Consider the following 24,258-nt stretch of genomic DNA (forward strand, 5'->3'; position numbering starts at 1 on the left):
TGAGGCAGACACTTTTATAGCCTTGAAAAAAAATGCCTTTTAAAATTGTTTTCCTTCGAGGCTTTTGGTTTCAGACCAGCTAGAGTAATGGCAAGGTCTGTATTTCAGCTGCACACTGACCAAGTTGTTGTTGAGATCATCTGTGCTTCATAGGGGCCGACTGGTCAGTATTAGTTACAGGAGGGCAGTAGAGCCCTGCTTCCTTAAGTGGACGTGGGACTTCCAGATGGATGAAGGGGACAGACCTACCCAGAATTATATCTGATCTGAATGTAGCATGGTGGGAGCAATATACATATAGAGCTTGTTTTTTTCCTCTCTGGGTTTTCTTTTTAAGACCATGACTGAGTTGGCAAGGAATTTGAAATCTTGCTGTATCTGTGCGGGGCCTTAGCAAATTCCTGGGGAGGCCACTGGCAGCCAAACCAGAGCTACTGGACAGAGTCCAGTGTTTAATGGGAGGAACATTCTAGAACCAGGGCTCTGTGCTAAGATGTTTTAGCAAAACATCCCTTGCCCTGAACCCCGAAGGACATTGGTAGTATGCATCATTGTAGTAGGACTTGATCCGGTTCCCCAAATATTTCTGTGCATGCAATCCACAGGAACACCTTAAAACTGCTATTAAAAAAAAAAAAAAACAACAAAAACAAGGGAACCACTGTCCTAGCTTTCCAGGCTCAGATGCAAGGGCCTGAGACCACTGAGGCATGGCTGTTTAACCCCTGTCTTACAGGTATCAGCGTGGCCCGAGTGCAAGCACAGGTGACCTTCACAGAAACAGATCTGGCACACCTGTGACATTTACACAGCACATCCAAGACATTCACTCCGAACCTCTCTTCCGAAAAGACTTGAAGCCAGTCACCCCTCTTCTTCATGGGCCTAGGGTCTCGGCCTTGGTGGCACCTGGTCATAGACCCCATACTCCCAGATACTATCTCATTAATGAACGTGCCCCTCACCAAAAACCCCATCCAACTTTTTGGCCAGAAAGACATTTCAAGATAGATGCTTCAGGTGACTTTGTAGAGGTGTACCCCAGAAACATACAACAATGCATGTCCTGGGCCCCCCACCAGTCTCCTTCTCCACTGTTGAGTGAGGAAGAGGGGGAGATGCTTGGGAGAGATTTGGTCCAGTGGTCATTCCCCTCTCGCTCCCTGATAGACCTCCCTCGGGCTCCTCATTTTTATATTGGTGAAAAGTCAGGTAGTGACATCTTCCCTGAGCACCAGGAAAGTATGTATTACAGGTCTGGGAAAGATGACTTTGTAGGTCAACGTGACGGGTCCAGGTTTATGCACAAAAAGCCACGTTCCCGAAACTTCCAATACCCACCTCATCTTGTGAAGCCCAGAATCAAGGCCAACTTAGAGCCATCCTTCACAGAATCTGATTCCATGTCAGCAGCATCCAGCAGTGACCAGCAGAACAGCAGCACTGACCAGTTCCTGCAAACCATCCATAACCAGGGAAAGTTCCCAAGACCTGCTGGTCAACTCAGCAGGAAGAAAGCCAAGTCCAGGCAAGCACTGACGGCAGATCTGAATGACCTGATTTGTTCAAATGTCTAGGCTTCCTCCAGCGTCTGGCTCATAGGATAGGCCTCTTTTGTAGCACCAGGCCAGCGTATGGTCTCACCCCTTCTGGAAAGGAAGAGGAGCATGTCTTCTGGTGGTGTTAAAGGTCTGGGAAGCACATCCCATTAGCTGCTGGTCAAGGTCCTGGGACTCTCAAGGTTGTGACTTCCTGTTCCATAGCCACCACACAGTAGTGGGTCATTTCCAGGGGTCATTTCCTTTGATACAGATATCAAATTAGTATATCAGTCATCATTTCAAGAACACTTTAGTCCTTTACTTCTGCTTAGAGTGACCACAAATCCTAGGCCAGCCGGACAACGAGAATCTCCACTTAGATTGGCGTGGTGATCTTCGACATGAGTGAGCTGTTTGCATTGCGATACTGTCTCTTAAGGTACAAATATCAATGCCTCCTAATAAACACCCAGAAACTGACTTCCCTGAAGGGTTTCCCAATGCTTAGTTTGTAGGAATAACCAGGGTAGTAATGATAAGTGTAACAGATTTGTCAAGAGCTTCTTGTACTCGGTGGACTGAGCTATATGTCTGTATTAATTAGTCAGGGCACCTGGACTGCACAGAATCCCAGGTTTACCCTCGAGACTCATGGGTCCACTTAACTGGGAAGGATGGGGATGAAGGCTTAGTAAGAAGCTCAGTTGGAACCAGGGCATCAAGCGCTGTCTTTCACGTTTGAAAGGACTACCTGTCTTTCACCTCTCTGCTCCGTTTCTAGGTTTGTTAAATCTGTTTTCTCCAGCAGGCTTCCTCTGGGCAATCAGTGGAGGACGAATGCATGGCCCCACAAGTGCCAGGCCTGCAGCCTCAGCCAACCAGCCCAGAGGACAGAGCAGAGCTGCCCCCACGCCTCACATTATCTTTGCCTTGGTGGCAGGTCCCCATCCGGTCCCCTGACTGGCCCTACTCAGGGCTTGTGTATTCATCAGTCCACCACAGTCACCAGGATTGTGCCTGATTCAGATTTCCATAACAGTTTTCACTCTGATTCGCATGTTTTTAACATCTCTGTATCCTCCACCATTCTCTGAGTGCCTTTGGAACAAAAATGGTGTTTCATTATTCTGCATCCCCAGTGCACAATGGATAGTGTATTTGTTTTCTGTTGCTACTATTAATCAAAATAACAAGGGTGACTTTCCAAAGGTGAAATCCCTCAGAATTAGCTTGCACTGTAATAGGAATACCAATGACGTGATGAGCTACGAGCATAGTCAAAGAGTTTGAGGTTTTCAGATCAAGGTTAGGATTGCATAAGCTGTTTGAATCAGCTCTCCTTGGCCATAAAGATCAAGGGTGACAGAAACCCAAGATTGGATAGGCTATTGCGGGCAGGTGTCTTTGCCAAATTACTGTCTGTGTAGGAGTGTGGTAGCCTTTGTACAAGGATATGGTATTTGTGATAGTTCTTGTCTCAGGCATATGACGAAATTCCTACTTTGCAACCTCCCAGCTTTTCGTTTCTTTCTTTTTGAGGCTCGATACAAGCGACTTCATTTTGGTTCTGACGACTTTCACCCAGCAACAACAAATCAAGGTTCCAGGCTCTCTTTCAAGCTCATGTGATTCTTGGCCAAATTCCTTTTTCTCCAGGTCCTAGGACAGAAACCCCTCTCGGAACTGCCCATATTTCCCTGCCAACTGTCCCTCGCCACCACATCTTCACTGCTGGCTGAGCATGCCTCTCAGGTTCCAGTCTCTTTCCAGAGAAAGCCAGAACTCTCTTTTAAAAAGGGCTCACTGCCAGGTGCTGGTGGCTCACGTCTGTAATCCTAGCTACTTGGGAGGCTGAGATCAGGAGGATCAGGGTTCAGGGCCAGCATGGAAAAGTCAAGAGACCCCCATCTCCAAATTAACCAGAGCAAAATGGACTGAAGTGTGGCTTCAGTGGTACAGCACCTGCTCTGCAAGTGCGAGGCCCTGAGTTCAAAACCCAGTTCCACCAAAAAATAAAAATAAATAAATAGAAAGTGTTCACCTGAGTATGCCAGACCCACCCAGCAGGTTCTCCCTTGAATATGAAACATTGAGACCTGTTGAAGTCACCTTAAGAAGGGGAATGGGGGAGGAGGGAGAATAAAAGGAGGGGATGAACCAATTCAGGATGTAAAACATGTACATATGGAAACGTCACAATGAAACCCCCAGTATAATGATTATATACTAACAAAAGTGTTTTTTTTTTTTAATGAAGAACAGAAAGGCAAAACAAGCTGTGGCTGGGGAGGAGGAAGCATAAGGAAAGGGTAATGGAGAGCAAATATGGTGGATGTATTTGTATTCATGTACGAATATAGAACAATGAACTCTGTTGAAATTGTTCTATGAAGGTGGAAGAAATGAGGGAGAATGATGGAGGGGTGAATCTAACTAAGACATATTGTAATCACATATGTAAATGTCACAATGTATCCCCCGGTGCAACTATTATATGCTAATAAAAATATTTTTAAAAAATAAGAATTTAAAAAACCAAAAAGAAAAAAAAAATAAGAATTTGACTGGGCAGGAGCCTTAATCGCATCATCAAGAGCACTTCACCTGTACTCTGTAACATAACCTGGCTTTGGGGGTGAAATCTCACGGAATTCACAAGCACAACATGCCAAAAAGGGGGATTACACAGGGCAGGAATCCCAGGAGGCAAGAATCCTGGAAGCCTCCTGCAGATACTTCAGAGCTATCATTTAGTTAATGGTGGATGAATGCATGAATGAATCAAAATGACACAGGCACTGGATTAGAAGCCATGATTTGCTACTGATTCTAACCAGAATGAAGACTTTCACAAAAATATTGACATTTATAAAGTGTTCTGGGTGTGATGGTTCACACCTGTAATCCCAGTACCAGGGAGGCTGAGGCAGGAGGACTGTGAGTTCAAGACCAGCCCAGGCTACATAGCAAGACCCTAACTCAAAAAAAAACCCAAAACTTAAATAAGCAAACAAACAATACATAAACAAATAGCACCCACAGATGAATACTTCCCACCTGAAGTCATGACAAGGAGCGCGCATCTTCAAATGTCCTGCCATGGTGGCTCAAGGAGGTGGCAGGCCTACTCAAGACAGTGTTATACAAAGCCACGGGGATGTCCTTTTGTGACAGAGATGCCCACAGGGCTGAGGTCTAGAGCTTCCTGAGACATGGAAACTCCTTGGGAGAGCCTGGCCCTGTCTCCAGGCACCTGTAGGAGCACCTGCCTGTGTGGGGATGGGAGGACAGAGGACAAGCAGGCCCCGGGGTAGTCTAGGAAAACGAGAGCAGCCAACGCACAGGGCTGCAAGTGTATCACTGTTCAGAGCATATACGCCCTGGTACAGAGCACGGAGCATTGGCTCCTGTTGTTAATTTAGAGAAATTTGAAAGACACCCAAGAACGCAAAAATTAATGTGGTGAACACCCACTGTAGCGTCAACAACTGCTGAAAATTTATTTTCTTTCCATTGAGCCATCTTATTTTGATTAATAATAAAGAAAGCATTGCAGACATAATGAATGTCCGCCCCGATCTCCTCCCCTGACACTGTGAAGAGTCCGGTGTACAACCACTCAGGAGATGGCTTATACACAGGTATTGTGTGTATGTGTGACTATGTGTGTACGAGCATCCATGAGCAATATCTAGATCTGTTTTACATAGGTAAATGCTGTTGTCCTGCATGTATCATTCTACACAGTTATGCTTGAGGTCTATCAAGGAGATGCATACATGAAGCTTACTTCCTGTGATTGCTACAGTGAATAAACTAATGTGTACCCATTTTCATCACAATGGGTGTTGAAATCACATCTGCTTCTTTGCTACTAAAAATGATACTGGGCACCTGCCCAAAGGTGATACAGTACAAAGGTCAGGATACAATAGAGGCACCTGCGCACCGATGTTCATCTCAGCACTGTTCACAACAGCCAAGCTCTGGAAAGAACCCAGTGCCCCACAACTGATGAATGGATCAAGAAACTGTGGTCTATGTACACAATGGAGTTTTACTCAGCCATGGGGTTGGAAGAAAATGGATGCAATTGCAGGACATCACGTTAAATGTAGGATCAGAAACACAAATGTTTTCTCTCAGACACAGAAGATAGATCCAAAGATAAACATATACACAAAAAGCAGCACGATCACACACAAACTCAGAGGTAGAACGTGTTGGTGACAGTGGAATTTCTCTATGGAACTTGGGGAAGAGGGAAAGGAAGAGAGAATGATAGGGCATCAACAATATCATAAAACATAACATCTGTGAAGGGAGAGGACACAAGGATGTGTACTGAAAGCTGTTGAAGAATGGGGTGGGAGGTAAAGGGGTGAGGAGAGAAATGGAAAGGGTTGAATGGACCAAAGTAAAGTAGACTCACAGCGGGGATACACTGAGAACTACTCTGAACATCAATTTAAATGTTAATAATGAGACAGGACTGTAAAACAGGTACAAAATGTCTTTGCTCATTTTTCTGTTGTCAGCCAGCATCATCACTGTGAACTCCGTGTGGAGGGGTACTTGGTGGGCGGGGCGGGGGAGTGAATGAAGGAGATTAAGGTGAGGTTATATGGTGGATGGACTTCATATGCTTACATGAAACAGAACAGAGAAATCTCTTGCAATTGCTTTAAGTGAGGCGGATGGGGTTAAGGGGGGAAGAGATTGTGGGGGTGATTTAGCCAATGGACGATACAAGCTTATTTGGAATTGTCACTATGAATCGTCCTAATTAAAAAAAAATCAATACTGTACTAAATGCCTTTTATATGTTTACTTTTTAGTGAATGTGAGTCTTCCTGGAGGAGAAATCCCAGCCTATCGCAGCCATGCAAACTCAGTTTCCCTGCTCGCTCCCTCACTCATCTCCACAGTCCTGAACTGGCATCCACCACCTCAGCCACAGATGAAAGAGCTGATTTCCTGACAGCATGCCCAAACTCAGTCTTGTCACTCTATAATCCTTGCCAATTTGATGAGAAACTGTGCCAAGGAATTTTAACTAGCTTGCTTTTCTTATTGTTAGTGTCTTTCCTAGAGTGGATTGTCCCTTTGCATTTTCTCTTTGGGAATTGTTACCTGTTCAAATGTCTTTGCTCATTTTCTGTTGTCAGCCAGCATCATCACTGTGAACTCCGTCCCATAGAGCTCTGGCCAAAGGTACAATTGCTAATCAGCCACCTCCCTCCATCCCCTAATTCCACCCTTTCCTAAGTCAGGGCAGTAGAAAGCTGCAAACCTGTATTGCCAAGGTGTTTTACACAACGGTGGTTTCACAAATATCCTTTGTATTTTAGCAATGGTCTGCACCTAGGGAGAAAGTAGGCTGTTTTTCCTGTTTTTCTTTTTGGAGGTTCTGGGATTTGAACTCAGGACTTTGCATTCACAAGGCAGGTGCTGCATCACTTGAGCCACACTGCCAGCCCTGGAGGTAGTTTTTTCTGCCCTTCAATCAAACAATTATTGAGGACATGATCCACAGTGCTATAAACTATCTGTCCTAGCCAGACACTGTTGCTCACACCTATAATCCTAGCCACTTGGGAGGCTGAGATGGGCAGATGTGTAGTTCGAGGCCAGCCATGGTAAACAGTTCACGAGACCCCCATCTCCAAAATAACCAGAGCAAAATGGACTGGAGATGTGATTCAAATGGTACAGGGCGTGCTTTGCACACATGAAGCCTTGAGTTTAAACCCCAGTCCCCCTTTAAAAAAACAAATCTGTCTTAAAAACATCTATGTAATCAGCGCCTCTCAAATCCCAGAGATCAGAACAGTTTTACCCACTGAAGACAGAAAAAGACAGTCTGGTAAGCATCTTAGAACCTATAACGCCCCTGTTGGTCACTCCTTGTGTTCAGAATTTGTGAATATCAGGAAATTTGGAGAACTGCTTTGTGCACAGCTCTAAAAACCTGCTCCTCCAGCCTAAGGTAGTATTTTCCAGCTACTCAGTATGGGGGTGGGGTGTACAAGTTTTCCTCCATTTTGGGGTTTGCTAGTAGCTGTTTTCTTTTATGTTTGCACATTTCGTGATAAACATGTAGCAAGCGGGAGATGGTGAACACAGGGGTCAGTGTGGCCTTTGGAAATAGAATCTGGGTGTTTGCCCACAAAGTCTGCCACCTACCAGCTTTGTGACATAAAAGCCTCAGTTTCTTAACCGGCAAAATGGGCATGGTGGTCTCTACCTCATAGCCATGAGGGTTAAACAGTGGGACACGGGCTGTGTAGGACAGTGACTGGCCAGTAGTGACCAGTAACGATTATCTGAGTTAAGCGAATAATAAACCTGTGCTTATCTACCCACCTAGGGTCGCACAGCACTTTCCTGAGCTGACTTAGTAAGTATGCTACTGACGTCCCTCACTGATGTCCCTTTTAGAAATTCTCCCAGGACTTCCGGAGGTTCTGCTGTGGGCTCCTGGATGACTGAAGGGTCTCCAGTCCTTATGGGAGCAGTGATGATGGAGTCTACAGAGCTCAGTCCCCTCTTTCCTCTCAGCTCCCAACTCCAACCCCAAGAAGACTGCAAAACAGATGGCTTCCAGGCTCCCATGAGCTGCTGTGTGGGCAGTGTCCAGGCCCCCTGGGCTCCAGCAGCTGCTCCTCTGCCCTGTGCTGCCCAAGGTGGCAAAATACACCAGCCACCAGCTCCTAGGCTGCCCTCACCTCACCAGTCTCCTGCTGCTAGTTTGTCACAGACCTCAGAGACAAACAGTTTGCTTCTCCAAATATTTGGTTTACCCAGGACTTCCCATTTGGGGGAGCAAAGATTAAAGATTCTCATAAAACTAAAAAAAAAAAAAAAAAGATCAAAACCTGTTTTCCATGCTTTTTTTCTTCTTGTTCTCCTTCCCCTTCACCACCTTCCCCTTCCACTCTCCTCCTCCTCCTCCTCCTTCTTCTTGTAGTACTGAGGCCCTGGTCAGATGCTCTATCACTTCCACTTCAGCCATACCTCCTGCCCTTTTTTCTTCAGTTTTTTTCCCCCTCAGGTCATTCTAAACCTCAATCTTCCTACATATTCCTCCACATACCTGGGATTACAGCCTTATATCATTGTGCCCAACTCGTTTTCTTGAGATTGGGTCTCAATTTTTGGCCCAGGTTGTGCTGGAATTGTGATCCTCCCAATCACACAGATCTATTCTGTTTTGATAAGTGTGATTATCTCTTCAGTGTCTGATGTCTAACAAAGTCACTTTCTGTACCACGAGTCACTTTCCTAGCTGGCGGTGTAGCTCAGGGAAGGCACTTGCTGGCATGTGTGAGGCCCTGTGTCAACTTGGCTAGTCTTATTATTTATTTCACTTTCCAAAGGAGAATGCTGAGATCTGGAATGGTTAATTGCTTGCCAAGGTCACATCTAATAAGTGATGCTGCTGGGATTTGAACTCAGACAATGTGACTTCAGCACCGACTCTCTTTATTTTTAAATTTTCTTCCAGTGCTGGGGATGGAACCCAGAACCTTTCACACACTAGACAAGTGCTGTACCAGCAGGCTGCTCCCCTATCCCGAATACTGGCTTTCCTATCCACAGTGCTGTTACCCTTCGTTTTGTATTTTTTTGACTTATGTAGGTAATGTAATAGACGAATATCTTTCTTTATTGGTTCATATATAAAAATTATGGGAGAAGGATAAGAATTTAATTATATTCAGTTAAGGTTTAACTGTCCTTTAGAGAGAGTGAATGGAAGGGAGCCTTCTACCAGACACCTGTGCCTCCGCTTTGTTGTGCAATCCCCGCCAGCTCCAGCCTCACCACTGCTACATTATCCTAATCGTTACATAATATCCCACACAACTTACTGACTATATTGACAAACAGTTAGGTTGCTTGGAGTTGCGAGATCAGTGTTATCTTTGTGCAGGAGGAGTTGCTGGGTCAAAGAACAAGTAAGGTAAAATGCTAATATTTGTTATTGTTTTGTTCCCAGATGGTTGTATGCACTTGTGCTCTCTCTTCTGCTGCATATAAAAACAATTTATCCATATTCATATTCTCCTGGCCACGGGACAATAAATAAACCTGTTCATATTTGTCCATCAGGTAGGACCTGGTTAGATACTTTGCCACAAAGTATCTAACCAGTTCTGATTGCAATTTTTTTAATGACTAAATGTCATTTGTACAATCCAAAAACTTAGGGTTAATTAAAATGCATCCCAACTTTTTCTTGGATTATTGTCTAACGTTTTGTGATATTTTGATGGGCTTTTTTTTTTTTTAATGTGGCTAACATCACTTATTTATGGCTTCTAAGAAAATTCTCAGGCTCTTCACAGTACCGCAGGCAGCTATTTATCATCTTCTTGAAGCACACTGAGGATCAAAGAACTCCACGACCAATATGGAAGACGTGGGGTCTAGACCTGGAAGCTCACATCTTCCCAGAGGGACTGTCAGGTCCTCATATTACTTACACCACTTTCATTCAAAGCTTTAAAAGAAACAATGAGCACAAAAAAAAGAAGAAGAAGAAGAAAGAAAGAAAGCGAGCATGAATAGACCTCAGCATTGACCTTCAGTTGGGGTTAGCCCCAGGAGGAGGAAACCTTGGCTGCCCTTCCGGTTCTAGTGGAGAAGGGGAGGACTGCCCTGGCCAGGCCACCTGGCTGCAGAGATCTCCTGGATAAGATCTCCTGTGGAAAGTCAGGGCCAGGTGCCAGGGTGACCATATCGCCTGGGGCACCGATTACTAAAATAGGTGCAGAACTGAGCTCATCTTGCACCACCACCCCCACTCCCTGCCAAGCCTGTCTCTCCCCCAGCTTAACTAAAACACCATCCAAGCCAAAAAGCTGGAACTAGGCTGCGTCCTCCTCCTTCAGCCCTCACATTCCAGCTCCTGCACCCTAAGTCTGGTCCTTCTCCCGCCACCCACTTACTCCCTCCTGCACAGGGACCTCGGGTCTGCAGGGGGGCCCTCTGCAGCAGCTCCCTAGTTGCCCAAAGCCTCTGTGCAAGCAGGACAAAAGCCCCAGCGACTTGTGCAAGCCTGCGACACCATGCACGACATGGTCCGGCCCTTTCGGCCCAGGTCACCGGCTCTCTTCTGGTCAGTGCACTCCAGGGCCCACGCCAAAGCCCGCCAGGCACGGGGCGGAGCCTGCAGCCCCGCCCAGGCAGTGACGCAGGTTCGGGGCGTGACCTATCCAGGACTGGGCGGGGCCCGTCTGAGAGCACGGACCAATCCTGGAGAGGTGGGGCGTGGCTTCGCCCTCCGCCTTGGGCCCGGGCTTTCCGGCCTTCCAGGTTCCCTGCAGTCGGCCACAGCGCGCGCGCCCCGCAGCCCCGGTGCAATGGACCCCGCGCAGGCTGCGGAGATGGGCGAGGCGGTGGCGGAGAAGATGCTCCGGTACCGGCGGGACACGTCGGGCTGGAAGATCTTCCGGGAAACCGTGAGTGAGGAGCCCTTGGGCGGGAAGGGGTCGTGCAGGTTCTGCCCCCTGGGACCTGGGTCCCCAAAAGTCCCCAGACTTCTCTCCCTGTGGCTCTCTGCACCCCAAGTCCCCGGAGCTGGAATGAGAGCCAGCCCATTGGGGTCGTTTCCTTAATAAACGCTGGATCTGTTGTGCTCACAGTGACTAAGTCCCCTTAGTGACTTACCCAGGGGCACTGGCCAGTAAATGGTTAGGATTGGGACCGGACACTTCAGGTTCCAACCCTTTGCCTTGTTCTTGACATCTCCAGCTCTCCCTTAGTCGTCCCAGCGCATAGATTTCCTAACTGGACCCTTCTGATTTTTAACAAACAGCCCTAAAATGCTTTGAAGGTGATTTGAGAAGCACTCACAGCTCTTGGCCACAGCCAGTCAAGATCTCTTTCCCTGTCACCTGCCGTAGGGACAGCTAGGTGACAGGTACAGGTTGGGGTGCATTTTGAGGTCTCTGAACTCTCTTTTCCACAGCACAAGGGAATGGGCCAGGTGTTTGCCCAGAGCCCTTCTAGCTCTAAAATTCTGTGATTCTGTGCCTTTTGACAGAATGGAGTTTCCGTTTCCTGGAGGCCATCTGTGGAGTTTGCAGGGAATCTGTAAGTGCATGCCTTGTTCAAAGACTGTCAGATGCCTCGCCCTTCCTGGTGCCGCTGTGGGTTTTCTCCTTACTAGATTCTAATCGACCCTGGACCCCTGTGATCAACACATCATTTATCTTCCAGAACAGCTTCTGTTTTTAACTAAATCATTTCCAGCAAGCCACATTTGTTTTGAAAGTTTAACTGTCTGAGCCTGCAGTTTGGAGGGGATATGGGCTAGTACATTTCAGCCCCTTCTCTGCCAGCCAGTCCTAAAGAGTTGTGACAGACTTGGAACTGACATCCACCATCTGCTTGTCAGTAGAATCCCAAATAAGCAAGAGCTTAATTGATGCCTGGGGGTCAAATTCCCTTTGTGCTGCAGGTACCGAGGAGAAGGGGTTCTGTGTGGGACACCAGAGCAGGTGTGGAATTGCGTCAAACCAGCAGCTGGGGGCCTGCGGGTGAAGTGGGATGAGAACGTGACGGATTTTGAAGTTATCCAGGCCTTCACAGATGTAAGTTCTCCCAAACGTTATTGGCAGATGTGTCTGGGCCCTGCTGCAGTAACCTGACCCTGTCGCCCCTGGAGGGGGTCTGTGACATCTGTTGGCAAAAGGGGTTCTCTGCACACCCATGCTGCCCACTGCTCCCCATAGCTTTGGCCTCAGGAAGCAGTGTGACTCAGAGAGAAGCCAAGGAAACAGGGATGGCAGTGGTGGTGAGGAAGTGCAGAGTGAGCCTGGGCTCTGGGGATACTGAGGCAGAGCCTGGCTTTGGAGAAATGTGAATTCATGAGAATGAAGAGGAGAATCCTGGCCGAAGACTCAGAGTTCTCTGCCCTCAGGGGGCTGAGCAGGTGGCAGCTTCTAGCTCCTTTGATCAAATATGTGCCATTTGTACCATGAGCCCTGTGCAGCAGGACTTTCTGCAGAATGGAACTGGCCTGTAACTACTTTGTCCAGTATGGTAGCCATGAGTCCCAGAAGGCAGCCAGCAGGAGGAAATGAATTATTTCATTTAATAGTAACTAATCCAAGTACAAACTGAAATAGTCACACGGAGCTAGTGACTTCCACTGCCGACAGTTTGGAAATTAATGATGGTGCCCTGGGATCCTCTGTAACTTCAAGATCCAGCCTCATTTTGATTACAGAAGTTCAGAAAGAAAGAAAAAAAAGGCATAGCCAACTAGTAAGTGAGCTTTCTGCTGTGGGAAGAAGTGTTGCTTACTGAACTGTCCAATTTGACTTGTGCTTGATTTGGATGTCTATGGCCTGGCATCTTCCTGGATGTTTTTACAGGTGTTTGTGAAACCCCAAGCAGGAGTTCCCAGCTGGCGAGTCTGTGAGGGCCAGGTGTCCTTAGCCCTGACCCCAAATTCACATTTCAGCTCATTCTTCAGTCTATCACAAGAGTTTATGTCTGTGTTTCCTGAAGGATGGGGCCCAGATCCCTGGGTATAAAAGGTGATTTTAGATCCTTATCATCAAAGCTGAAATGGAATCACATTTCATTGCCCTGTTTAATCATTTCTTGATCTCTCTGATAGCTGAGGGGAGAGTCTCAGTGGGGGAGGAGGAAGGGGGGGTGAGGAAGAGGAAAGAAAGGAAGGAAGAGACAGAAAGAGAAAGAATTTGGTAATCCCATATATATATATATTTTTTTTTTTTAGTTCCTCTTATTTTATGGCAAATGATTCTTTTTTTTATATTTCCAATGAATACTTTCCTTTTAAAAACCAACTGACCTAAGTCCTAAAAAGCACATTTAGGGAATATTATTAAGTGAATAACAGTGAGATCAGAGATAGCAAAAAGAAAAAATTAACATAGTATACAAATAATTGTGCCCCAGTGGTTGAAAGTGAGGAAACGTCTGTTAATGCTCTTTGTAGAATTTTTAATACAAATGTATTTTAAAATTTTTAATGCAAATGTAACAACAGAGGGGCCTTGCATAGAGTTTTCCTCCTGTAGGAAGAAGCGGCTGATCTTTTTAGCATGTCTGCACATCTTTGTCTTGATACAATGGCTGGGAAGAATGAGAGAATTAAAGACCTAGGAAATTACAGGGTGGTGCCTGCTCTGCCATGAGAATCATCAAATAATGAATGCTGTCACTTATTGGATCCTTTTATGCTATGCTACATGCTCAGAGCACTTAAACTTGATCCCCGGGGGAAGGAAACGGTCTGACAGCGGTCAAGAGAAGTACTCAAGTTCACACAGAACCTCTTTCTAAACCCCTGCGTCAGCCCAGCCCCGGCTCTTGTCCTGGTGACCTGATCCCTGGGAGGCCAGGTGAGGGTTGTGCTGTCCTTATTGCTATTTTGTAACCAGTGAGGGTTCTGCTGTCCTCATTGCTACTTTGTAACCACCTTCCCATCTGCCAGGTAGCCAGGTGCTTACCTGTGCTGAAATCTACATTGCTCTTGCCTTCCTGGTCAGCCCACAGGAGTGAGCGGGTGATCCTGCTCCTCTGGGTACCCGCCTTTGACCCTGGGCATGGTTGCTTCCCTGTGCAGGCTGCTGCTCCGGGTGACAGGGGACCCTCCGTCCCTGCCACTTTCCTGAAGATGGGGACAGTATTGATCCACAGCAGTCCCATATACCTTAGTCCTCCGGTACAAGGGTCTCCCAATGTTTGCCTTAATGCCTTGGAGAGATTTCTGCAAAGCTCTGCATTATCCTCACACATCTAGTCGACATCTAAATTTCCATGGCATTTTTGACAGTTAATGTTTTTCAGTTTTAGCAAAACACAGCAATAAGAGCATTCCTTTAATTATGTAAATAACATGAATTTGAGGTTGGTAGAATGGCTCAAGTGGAAGAGCACGTGCCTAGCAAGCATGAGGCCCTGAGTGCAAACCCCAGTGCTGCCCCAAAATAAATAAGTAAATAAGCATGAACTTGTACTTAGTATCACCTATTTTTAAAATACACCAGCAAATTTTTCTTAAGTAGAAATTGTATATATAATCATTTTCCCTGAACTCAAATCTCTACTCTGCACAGCCCCCTAAATTTTATCCCAACACAAGGCACATTTGTTCTTGGAAGACATCATCTTTTGTCATAGATGTTTTTGAATATGGAAATTAGTTTTTAAGAAATCGTCTATCTCCTTTGACCCTAAGATTGTTTTTAAAAGTCTAGGTTGAGGTATGAGCGTTATTTATTGCAATGGCATGATTGAATTAGAAATTTTGATGAGGAATTATAAAACATGGAGATATTTTGCATCTGTGCATGGGATGGATAGGATCTTTTTGTTCTAATGCATCCACCTGCCGGTGAAAACATCTTGCCAGGAAGCTGCAGCCTATCAGTGGACACTAACAGCAGAAAGGAGGGAGGCTCGGGCTGCTGGTGAGCTCGGGCTCCCCAAAAAGCAACAGACAAGTGAGAGCCCTTAATCGTTTAGTGAAAACACAGAGAAAAGGCCTTTCCTTGCAGGCTGGCATTTCTCAGCATGATTTGGGCAAAGCTCAGATATTCTAATTCTTCAATAAATAGATGATAGGTGAATGGATGGGTGAGAGAGTCATGTCTTGAATTTGTTGCACTTATGACATTTGCCTGGTGTTACTGTCTTGGACTTTTTCTTTTTGGTTGAATTTGGGGAGCTGGACTGGGGTTTGAACTCAAGGCTTCATGTTTACAAAGCAGGTGCTCTACTGCTTGAGCCATACCTCCAGTCCATTTTGCTGGAGATGGGGTCTCATCAACTCTCTGCCCAGGGTGGTCTGGAACTGGGATGCTCTGATCTCAGTCTCCCGAGTAGCTACAGTTCCATGCATGGGCCACCAGTGCCTGGCCCACCATGGACTCTTTATCCTGGTTTCCTAACACCACACCTTAGGAATGATGCCTTTGGGGGCAGTAATTAGGGTGGGAGCAGTATGGCTATTGAAAACAAATTCATTACTTCTGCCAGTTCTACTACAAAACATCACAATTCACAAATGGCTAAACTGCCCGGTTTCTAACACCAAACTTGAGCATATGCTTAAGAAGGGGGGGAAAAAAGGAATTCCGACCCCAGTGTACAGAACCTTGACTAAGTAGACTAAATATTGCAGTCAGTATTTCTGGTAGTCTTTGGTACCCTGGGGGTTTTGTACCCAGGACAATTCATGATTGGCTCATTCTGGACGGGTGGGGGAAGAATGCCATATGCAGGACCCTGGTCCCCGAAGATCACTTTAGGAAGGACACATGGAGGTGGAGCCATCTGGAATTGGTTCCCATTGTACCCATGGGAAAGTACTCAAGGGCTGGGACTTCCCTGTGGGCCCTTCTGCTCACAGCAACCCCAATGTCAATCCCTCCCATCCTGTCAGCCCTGGGGAGTGGGGCAAGGCAGGGAGACGCTGTCTGGACATTAGACACCATTGCTTTGACAGACATTGTGTGTAAGCAGAACTTCCACCCCTTCGGCTGCCATGAAGCTTATTTCTCCCAGGGACTTTGTAGACTTGGTGCTAATCAAGAAGTATGAAGATGGAGCCATCACCTCCAACGGTGAGTGACAACAGGTGTCCCTGTCCTCCATGCCCTTCAGATCCCCTGGGAAGCTGAGCAGCTGGAAACCACCAGAGAACTCACACCCTGGTCTGTCTCGTTTATGGGGTTTGAGGAGATTCTGTGCCATTGGTCTGAGGCGAGAGTCCACCTGCCAGTGACTTTATTTTTAAATCCCAGACTTTGTCCAGCCTCTACGTTATTCTTGCCAACACTCAGTTTGTTTGGTTGTTATTTTTACTTTTATGTGCATTTGTTTTATGCTGAATTTATTCCCATGTCATAACTGGGATATCTTTTTCTTCTATGCAACCTCCTCTTCTAGTTTAGGAACAATTTGTTCCTTCTCAGAAAGGATCCTTTCAGTGTGACACGAGAGCTCATTGTACAGGTGAACCAGCCATGAGCTCTGTGAGTACAGTGGAGCATTTTGGGTGCTTTGTTCATCTGGATATGTTTGATGGCCAGAGAATCTACATCTAAATCCTTCAGTTCAAAACTGCGTTCTGCATTTTTAAGCATGTGCACAAAAATTCAACACTCTTTTTGGGCCACCAACCCTGTGTTCCAGCCCCACTGTGTGACCTGGGCACACTGACCAACTCCACCATGGTAACACTGGAGTGGCACACACTGCTCCTTCTAAGTGACATCTGTCAGATACTTGCTGGCTTTTTGAATATGCATATCTTCAATGACCTGGGCTGTCTCTTAAGTGTTCTTAAAGTGAACCCTAAGATATGAAGCTCTTTACTTGCATGATTTTGTGCGGGTTTTCAAGGTCAAGGGTGTAGCAGAACCATTTTCACAGGTTGGGTTTGAGGGGATTCTGGGCCATCGGTCTAAGGTGAGAGTCCACCTGCCATTGACTATATTATTTTTAAGTCTCAGATTTTGTTGGCACCTCATTTATTCCTGCCAAGACTCAGTTTATGCCATGGACATGCAGGTTACAATTGGCTGTCACACAGTCTCCATGGGCAGGGGTTCCCTAAGTCTGTGGGGGAAAGTCCTGACAGGGCTGGATGCTGCCCAGAGGGGAGCAAAGCAGCTGCTCCTGTCAGTCTGTCTGGGGACATAGTGACATGGAGGGAAACTGGACACACAACCACCTCTGTGGGCTGAGATTGGAGAGCCTCCCTCCCTCAACCCCCACCCCAGACCTTTCGTTCTAGAATAGTCTTTCCTCTAATATAACTACAGGCTTGGGGAAGCTGTGTGGGTGGATTGTACGTGTGTGAGTGTGTGCGTCTGTGAACTTGAGTGAGTGGCAATCTCTGGCTGAGTCTCTGAGCTCCAGGTGACTGGGTCTGCGTGCACTGTCTCACGGCAGTGGTGCTGGCCTGACTGAAGCTGTGGCTCACTGATTACCCATCTGTCTTCCAGCTACCCACGTGGAACATCCCTTGTGTCCTCCGAAGCCCGGTTTTGTGAGAGGATTCAACCATCCATGTGGTTGCTTCTGTGAGCCTCAGCCAGGGTAAGGACAGAGCCCTGAATGGTGGGACCGACTGTGGCTGCACTGAGGACTCTAGAAAGGGCACTTTGACTGCTATCTGCAAGAACCAAGCAGCTTTAAGCTATTTAGGCCTCGCTGTTATAAAACACTGCTGCGGACAGACAGGTCCCTGACATAATCGGCCAGAGGGCCTGTGCATGGGGAAGAGATGGCGGGGAGGGGGTGGGGGGCAGGGCAGCTTTGCCCGGGAACTAGTTTGGCGCAGGGAATCTTCTCTCTGCCCTGTCAGGCAGGTTAGGCAAGCATTGTGGTTCCAGTTAGATAGAAAACTGAGACTTAGGGTGGTTAGGCGATGTATCCATGATTGAAGGCTGGGAGGTCGGCCATGCTGGGTCCAAGCTTCTGTCCTCCATACTCTCTGGGCAAATGCCAGGCTGGAGTAGCCATGAGGATCTGTCTGTGTGTTTCACAGTGACTGTCCCTCAGCAAGGAGTGGGGCAGGGGAGCTCGAGTTCAAGGGCAGTTACAGAGACAGCACAGGGAGTCAGCCTCAGAGCTGAGCTCAGGAGTCCTCTCTTTTCCCTCCCCATCACTCACAGGCCCTGGTCAGGGTCGCCAGGAGCTTTCCAAATTCACTAGTTCTTCCTGGGAACCCTCCAGGTTGATAGTGAAAGCCATTGCACCTGCCGGCATCCCAGTGCTTCCTGAAGACCCTGGGAGGGAACAGCTCGTTCTTTCCCCACACAGTCCCCAGACATAGGTCTTGGTGCCAGGATTTTACAAAAAACCACACCAAGCACTATGGGCATAACATTGTTTGCTGAGCTGGGTTTCAGACATCTTCTGAGAAACTTTGCCCAAATGTAGTGTAGTTATGAGTTTGAGAATAACACAGGCTTCAGTACACACACACACACACACACACACACACACACACACACACACACACACGGCTTCCATTCCCCCGGTACACAGAGGCCCCAGAACCGGCCACCTGGGCCAAAGGCACCACCTCTGCCTCATTTCCTTGTCCCCCACCTGGCAGTCAGGTGCTGGAGAGGAATTTTCAGAATGAGCGCAGAACCCTTTCTCCTGGGGGCTGAGTCCCAGCCTGAATTCTTTTGGGTGCACACGGTGTGAGGAGCCTTGTGTGCTGTCAAAGGTGATGGCCCAGGTTCTGCAGGTGGGCTGATTGGGACTGGGAACACCACAGAACCAGCTCACACGCAGGTCTTATTCCAGGCACTGGATTAAAACCATGCTGTACGGAGCAAAGTTTGTGCTGAAATCACCGTGTGCACAGTGATTCTCCTGAGGCAGTAGACCCAAAACCTGTGACAGCCATTATTCCCTGATTGTTCCATGAATATCGGTCTTATCCACATGGAGCATTCAACAGACAACATGACAGCAACGGCAGCACACACTTACACCTGCACTCTCCTAAGCACTGTTATAAAAATTAACTGATTTTTAGTCATACAACAATCCTGTGGCATTGTTATATTCCCACAATGTGTATTTTAGATAAGTTTAGTAAGGCACAGAGGGGTTAAGAATATACTTGAGATCACACAGCCAGCAGGCGACAGCCGCAGTTTAAATCCAGCCACCAGCTTCAGAATCTGTGCTCTTACCGATAGATACTGATTTTGGTGTTGTCTGCAGATTGAAGCACCTGTCCTCTTAGAGCTTAAATCTAGGAGGAGGGGGAAGACAGATGAAACGCAAATGCAAAGTAACTGTGTCCATGATACACACTTGAAATTACCAGAATTACCAGATGAGTGCTTTGGAGGAAACGAAAGCCATCTGACTTTAACAGCCAGGGCAGGGTGGCAGCCAGTCCCCGGGGGCTCACAGAGGCCTCCTGCTGGAGCAGTTGAACAGAGCACAGTGCAGGGAGCTGTGGGCATGTCTGGATGAGGAGTGTTCCTGGCAGAGGAGTGAGCAGGTGCAAGGTCCCTAGGGTGGGTGCAGGTGTGGGCATTTAGGAAACAGCCCAGAAGGAGACCTTTGTGCTGAATCCAAATGAGCAAGGGGGAGAGGCTGAAAGATTTGATCAGCAAGGAAGTAGGGGCCACACCCCATGGGCACTTTCCTCTGAGGAAGATGGGATCCTCTGGTGGCCATTGTCTGGCTTTGGTTGTGACTTCTGTGAGGCCTTGTTGGGAGGGAAGGCTGTGTTTGGGCCCGACGTGATGGTGGCTGGGCTCAGCATGGCTGCAGGTGGAGCCATCTTTTCACAGATGAGGCAACATCAGATCCTCATCTGTGGAGCAGCTGCTCTGTGCCCAGGATGCAGGCTCAGTGTTCCACCGGGTTCCAGTGGGCCCTTGCTGCAAATGAGCGCCATTTTCATAGCCTTCTGTGAGGACGCCTGGTGGTACCTCTGAGCCCCCTCTAGCCTATTCTATTACACATGAGGCGGGGCATGCAGGAGCAACCACTTGCCACGGCCTCTCTGTACCTGCCCCCTTTTAATTTTGTCCTCCCATCAAGCCCAGGGCCAGAGGAAAACACTATGCCCGAGACGGAGTTCTCCCTTATACCTGTTTACGTTTCCAAGGTGAAGAGCACACAGCTGCGAACTATGAAAGCTTCATTAGCCTGGGGTGGCAGGGGGTGGGGAGTTGTGGAAAGAGGGACCTAGCAAAGGTGGAATGGGGGGTGAGGAGGGAGCAGGTGGAACCTGGATGGTGCTGCAGCTTTGAGATGTAAGGGAGCCCCTGCTCCCTAGAGCTCACTCTTTTTGGAGAAGCAAGACAAAAAGAGTGTCCCATGCTGCTCTGCCTTGCTCATCTGCTCCCCCTGTGTCTCTGCCCAAACCTCAGTTTCTCTATCTGTACAGCTGGGCTAGAGGGATACCCAAGGGTCTGTGATTCTAAACCTTGTGCTGGGGATGATGGAAAACACCTGATGGTCAAGTGCAATGCCATGCAGGCTTCTGACATCTGAGGCTGTTGACAGCTCCATTCAAAGGAGATGCCCTTGTCCTGGCCATCGAGGAGTTTGTGACAGGGAAGACCCTCCAGGTGCCTGTTCACTGTGCCCCATCTCCTATAATGTGTATCCCTTGCCACATCTGATTCTGGCTGGTGGCTCAGCCCCCTTACTGCTCTGAGTGTTAGATCTTCACTATTGCAGCTGAACTGTGCAGTGAGTCACAGCTGGTTATCAGGAAACAGCCTCCCTGGACTTCCACCCAGGCCCTCCAGGAATCCTAACCCCCTCCCTTGGCACTTCTGCCACTCCTGGCCAAAGTCCCTTCATTTCTCTAAAATGTCCATTCTCAAATATTTGAATTAAAGCTCTATTGCACCCTAAATTTAACTAAAGACTCTAAAGAGCTTTTGTTCGTACAGGTGGTATCTATCATTATTTAGCATATTTGAAATTAAAACTGGGCAATTAAAAATATGTATTGTAAAATAACATTAGTAACATTAATAATGTTAAGTAAATATTGAATACATGTTAAATAAATATTAATATATTAATCTAAAATGCAGATTTAAAAATAACTGCATTACATGTTAAATAAATATTTTTATCAAAAAAATTATATTTTTCAAACAAACAGTACTGAGAAGAGTGACTCCTTTTTTGCAAATCTCTTCCATCCTGGCTTAGTAGACACACACGTCTGCTTCTGCATTGGGTCTGTTGTGATACCACATCACATAGCCTCTGAAATCCACTGTAAGCAGGGAAAGGAGAGTGGAGCGAGCTAATCACATCTTAACATTGTTATGGAAATCGTTCTGACCAAGCAGACTGCTGGAGAGGGCCCGCAGGGCCCCCCAGGAGTTCCTGGCTGTCTGAAGAGTGCTGCCTCAACAGACAGGCCATGTCTCCCTTTGTCCCTCCTGGGGCCTGGCACTGGGGAGCACTTTGCAGAAAGCATTAGCTGAATGGGTCCAGGAGCAGGGAGCAGCTTCTTTGGGCAGGAGGGAGACTCATCCCTTCCCTGGCTGAAGACCAGAGGGGCTGTGGAATGCATGCATTAGTGGACATGTATCCATCCTGAACCAGCAGGGTCCAGAGGGTTCCTGGGCACTGACCCCTGTAGAGGAGTTGGACACAGTGACTGTGTAATGGCCACTTGTACTGGCTCGGTGCTTGTGCCCTGCACCTGTGCTGCACACACAGCTCTGCCTAACACAGCTCTGCTCTTGCTTTCCCAGGGAGCCCAACAAGACCAACCTGGTCACCTTCTTCCAGACCGACCTGAGCGGCTACCTCCCGCAGACCGTGGTGGACTCCTTCTTCCCACGCAGCATGGCTGGCTTTTACACCAACCTTCAGAAAGCAGTGAAGAAATTCCATGAGTGATGGGTGTCACTTGTTGTCAGAGAACATCTGTGATGCATCAGGATGCTCAGGATAGAGCTGGGAAAGCCCCAAGGAGTTGCTTCTGCCCTCTGGGGACAGTGAGTCTCTGAGAGTGCAGCCAGAGGCAGCAGCTTACCCCCTCCACTCAACATTAGCCTGGGAGAGGCCACTCATCTGCCTGTGATCCAGACACATCTGGCAGGATGGACCCAGGTTTCTGGCCACCCGACGAAGACTCAGCTCAGGTGCTGTGGGACGCACAGTGATCCAGAGGTCACATCTCCACGGTGGCCCTAGAAACCCACTATCCATACTGCACACCAAAACCTACTGCCTCCTTAGCATCCAGAGCGCTCTGCCTCTGCACAGACCCCCATGTGTGTTTTAACCCTGCCGGAGATTTTCTCCTTATGAAAGGTCAACTTGGAAAATAAGGGTTTAAACCAGGGATAAATCTTAAGGAAAAACACATTCAGCTTTCCCTTTGTTGTATCTTTTATTGAACTAGGTTCTTCTCTCTAGCATTGGACTCAGTTCTCCCTTCTGTTGGACTCGATTCTTCTTCCTTCTGTTGGACTGGGTTTTTCTCTCTTCCATTGGACTGGGTTTTTCTCTCTTCCATTGGACTGAGTTCTTCTCTCTAACATTGGACTGGTTCTTCTCTTGTCCTCTTTCTCCACTGTGTTGACTTCCATGTCTTCAAGTAGCCAGCATTTGAACCAACCCAGACCAAGTCTGCAGTCTTGGGGCGAGTTTTGTTTGTGGGTGATTTTAAACTGAGCAAGCTAATCCCATCTGCAGGTGGAGCTCTGGGTTGTGAGCCTCCTTCCCCCCGGGGCATCTGCCTTTCCTTGTCTTCTGTTAGGGAGGCCAGGGCAGGAGTGCTGCAGCCTCCAGGCCAGTCAGGCTGTACTGCCATCAGGAAGGAGGGCAGAGAGCAGACCTCCCTCCAGCATCCCTGGCTGGAATCCCCACCTCCAAATCTGCTGTGGGACTGCACAACCCTGTGGGGGCCATGCCCACCCTGTCCGTCATCAGAGCCAGGGAGCACAGCTTTGAAACCTGGAAGAGGCTTATCAGGAAGTGACACATAACTTCCTTTTCTTCTTCCCAATCAGGGTGGCACAACCAGAGATGACTCCTGTACCATTCCTCCAGTCTCAACTGTACCCCACCACCTACCTTGTAAGGGGACCCCTCGTGTCTGACAGGGAGCCTTCATATGGCAGTTGCTCCGTTACTCTCGCCTGTGCTAAAATTTTCTTAAGAGTCCTCTGCCTTTGCTCCTCCAAATGGAAAACACACCCCCATCTTGGAGTCCTGGTGTGGCTGTCCTGAGTGTGTGATGTGAGAAAGCTAGCTTTGTGACATGACAGCCAGTGTCAAAGTGGTAAAAAGCCCTCTATGTTCTCATGAGCTATAGATCTGCCATCAGCCATGACCATCAGTGACTCCCTTGTCTTACCAAGAAGTCATCATCATACTCTTGCATCATTAGAATTCATTCATTTGCTCACCAAGTGCTTCCTGGGTCCTACTGTGTGCCAAGCACTGCTCTTTATCAACCTCTCATGAGTTGGTCTCTTGGGTCCAGTCAATTCTAGGTGCACCAGCCAAGCAGAACTTTTGTGCCTGCCCCACTGAGGCCCAGACCCAGAAGGTCTTGGTAGTCTTACCAAGATGGCTCAGCCTGAGCATCCCTATCCAGCCCTGGCTGGAAGACTGGCCACTCCAGGACCCATCCTGCAGGAAGTGTTATGCCTGCTCTGTTCACATATGTACCTGCTGGTGTCCATTAAGCTGGTTTAAGCCCTGGATAAGGAGCCAGAACACATGTCTGCTTTGACTTCTGGTCTTAGAAGAAAATCTGGAAGCAGGAGGACAAGTCAAGGGTAGTCTGTTTCCTGAGCTTTGCAGTCAGGTGTTCAAAACTGACCAAAGCAAACAGCCCATTGGTCAGACACTTGGGAGTATTTTCCTTACAATGCTCTACACTTTAAAACATCTTGGCCTGCTTATCTCTAGCAGATCACAGATGGAAGGACTCTCTCCTTGGTCAAGTCATGGACAAGTTATGTGCTGTCTCCAAGTGTCAATGCCTTCATCCATACATTGGACCACACGCTATCAAAGTATCCATTTAACACCAAGCCCGGTGCTTGGCACTTGGTAGTTCTTATTTCATGTTCACAACCCTACTGGCTCATCCACCCTTTGAGTTTCCCCCCTACTCCTCTTTGTTTAATGGTTCTGTCATCTGGCATCACCCTTACCTGGGATTTTCTCCAACCAATCAAAAACAGCCTCACAA

The 24,258-nt window shown here is 47.6% G+C and overlaps 2 protein-coding genes across 2 annotated transcripts in view; both read left to right on the forward strand.

Annotated features, from left to right (window-relative positions):
• Nucleotides 1–4,101, forward strand: part of Tmc3 (transmembrane channel like 3) — a 38,075-nt gene extending 33,974 nt beyond the window's left edge. The window contains exon 22 of the mRNA XM_020184197.2: nt 737–4,101. Coding sequence (XP_020039786.2) covers nt 737–1,577 — 841 coding nt within the window. The 3' untranslated portion in view covers nt 1,578–4,101. The remainder of the gene's footprint in view (nt 1–736) is intronic.
• Nucleotides 4,102–10,841: 6,740 nt separating this feature from the next.
• Nucleotides 10,842–22,418, forward strand: Stard5 (StAR related lipid transfer domain containing 5). The gene is made up of 6 exons (XM_020184195.2): nt 10,842–11,008; nt 11,593–11,642; nt 12,010–12,142; nt 16,036–16,153; nt 17,540–17,633; nt 21,800–22,418. Exons 1-6 carry the CDS (start codon nt 10,910–10,912, stop codon nt 21,945–21,947), a joined length of 642 nt encoding a protein of 213 aa, XP_020039784.1. The 5' UTR covers nt 10,842–10,909; the 3' UTR covers nt 21,948–22,418.
• Nucleotides 22,419–24,258: the final 1,840 nt, after the last annotated feature.

This window comes from Castor canadensis, chromosome 19 (assembly GCF_047511655.1).
Source record: "Castor canadensis chromosome 19, mCasCan1.hap1v2, whole genome shotgun sequence".
In the NCBI taxonomy this organism is placed as follows: Eukaryota; Metazoa; Chordata; class Mammalia; order Rodentia; family Castoridae; genus Castor; species Castor canadensis.

Excerpts from the sequence above, each read along its gene's own strand:
- Stard5 (XM_020184195.2), top strand. The coding sequence starts at position 10,910 with ATGGACCCCGCGCAGGCTGCGGAGATGGGCGAGGCGGTGGCGGAGAAG. Across the intron at positions 16,154-17,539 it reads TGGAGCCATCACCTCCAACG|CTACCCACGTGGAACATCCC; the intron begins GTGAGTGACAAC and ends TCTGTCTTCCAG. Across the intron at positions 17,634-21,799 it reads TTCTGTGAGCCTCAGCCAGG|GGAGCCCAACAAGACCAACC; the intron begins GTAAGGACAGAG and ends TTGCTTTCCCAG.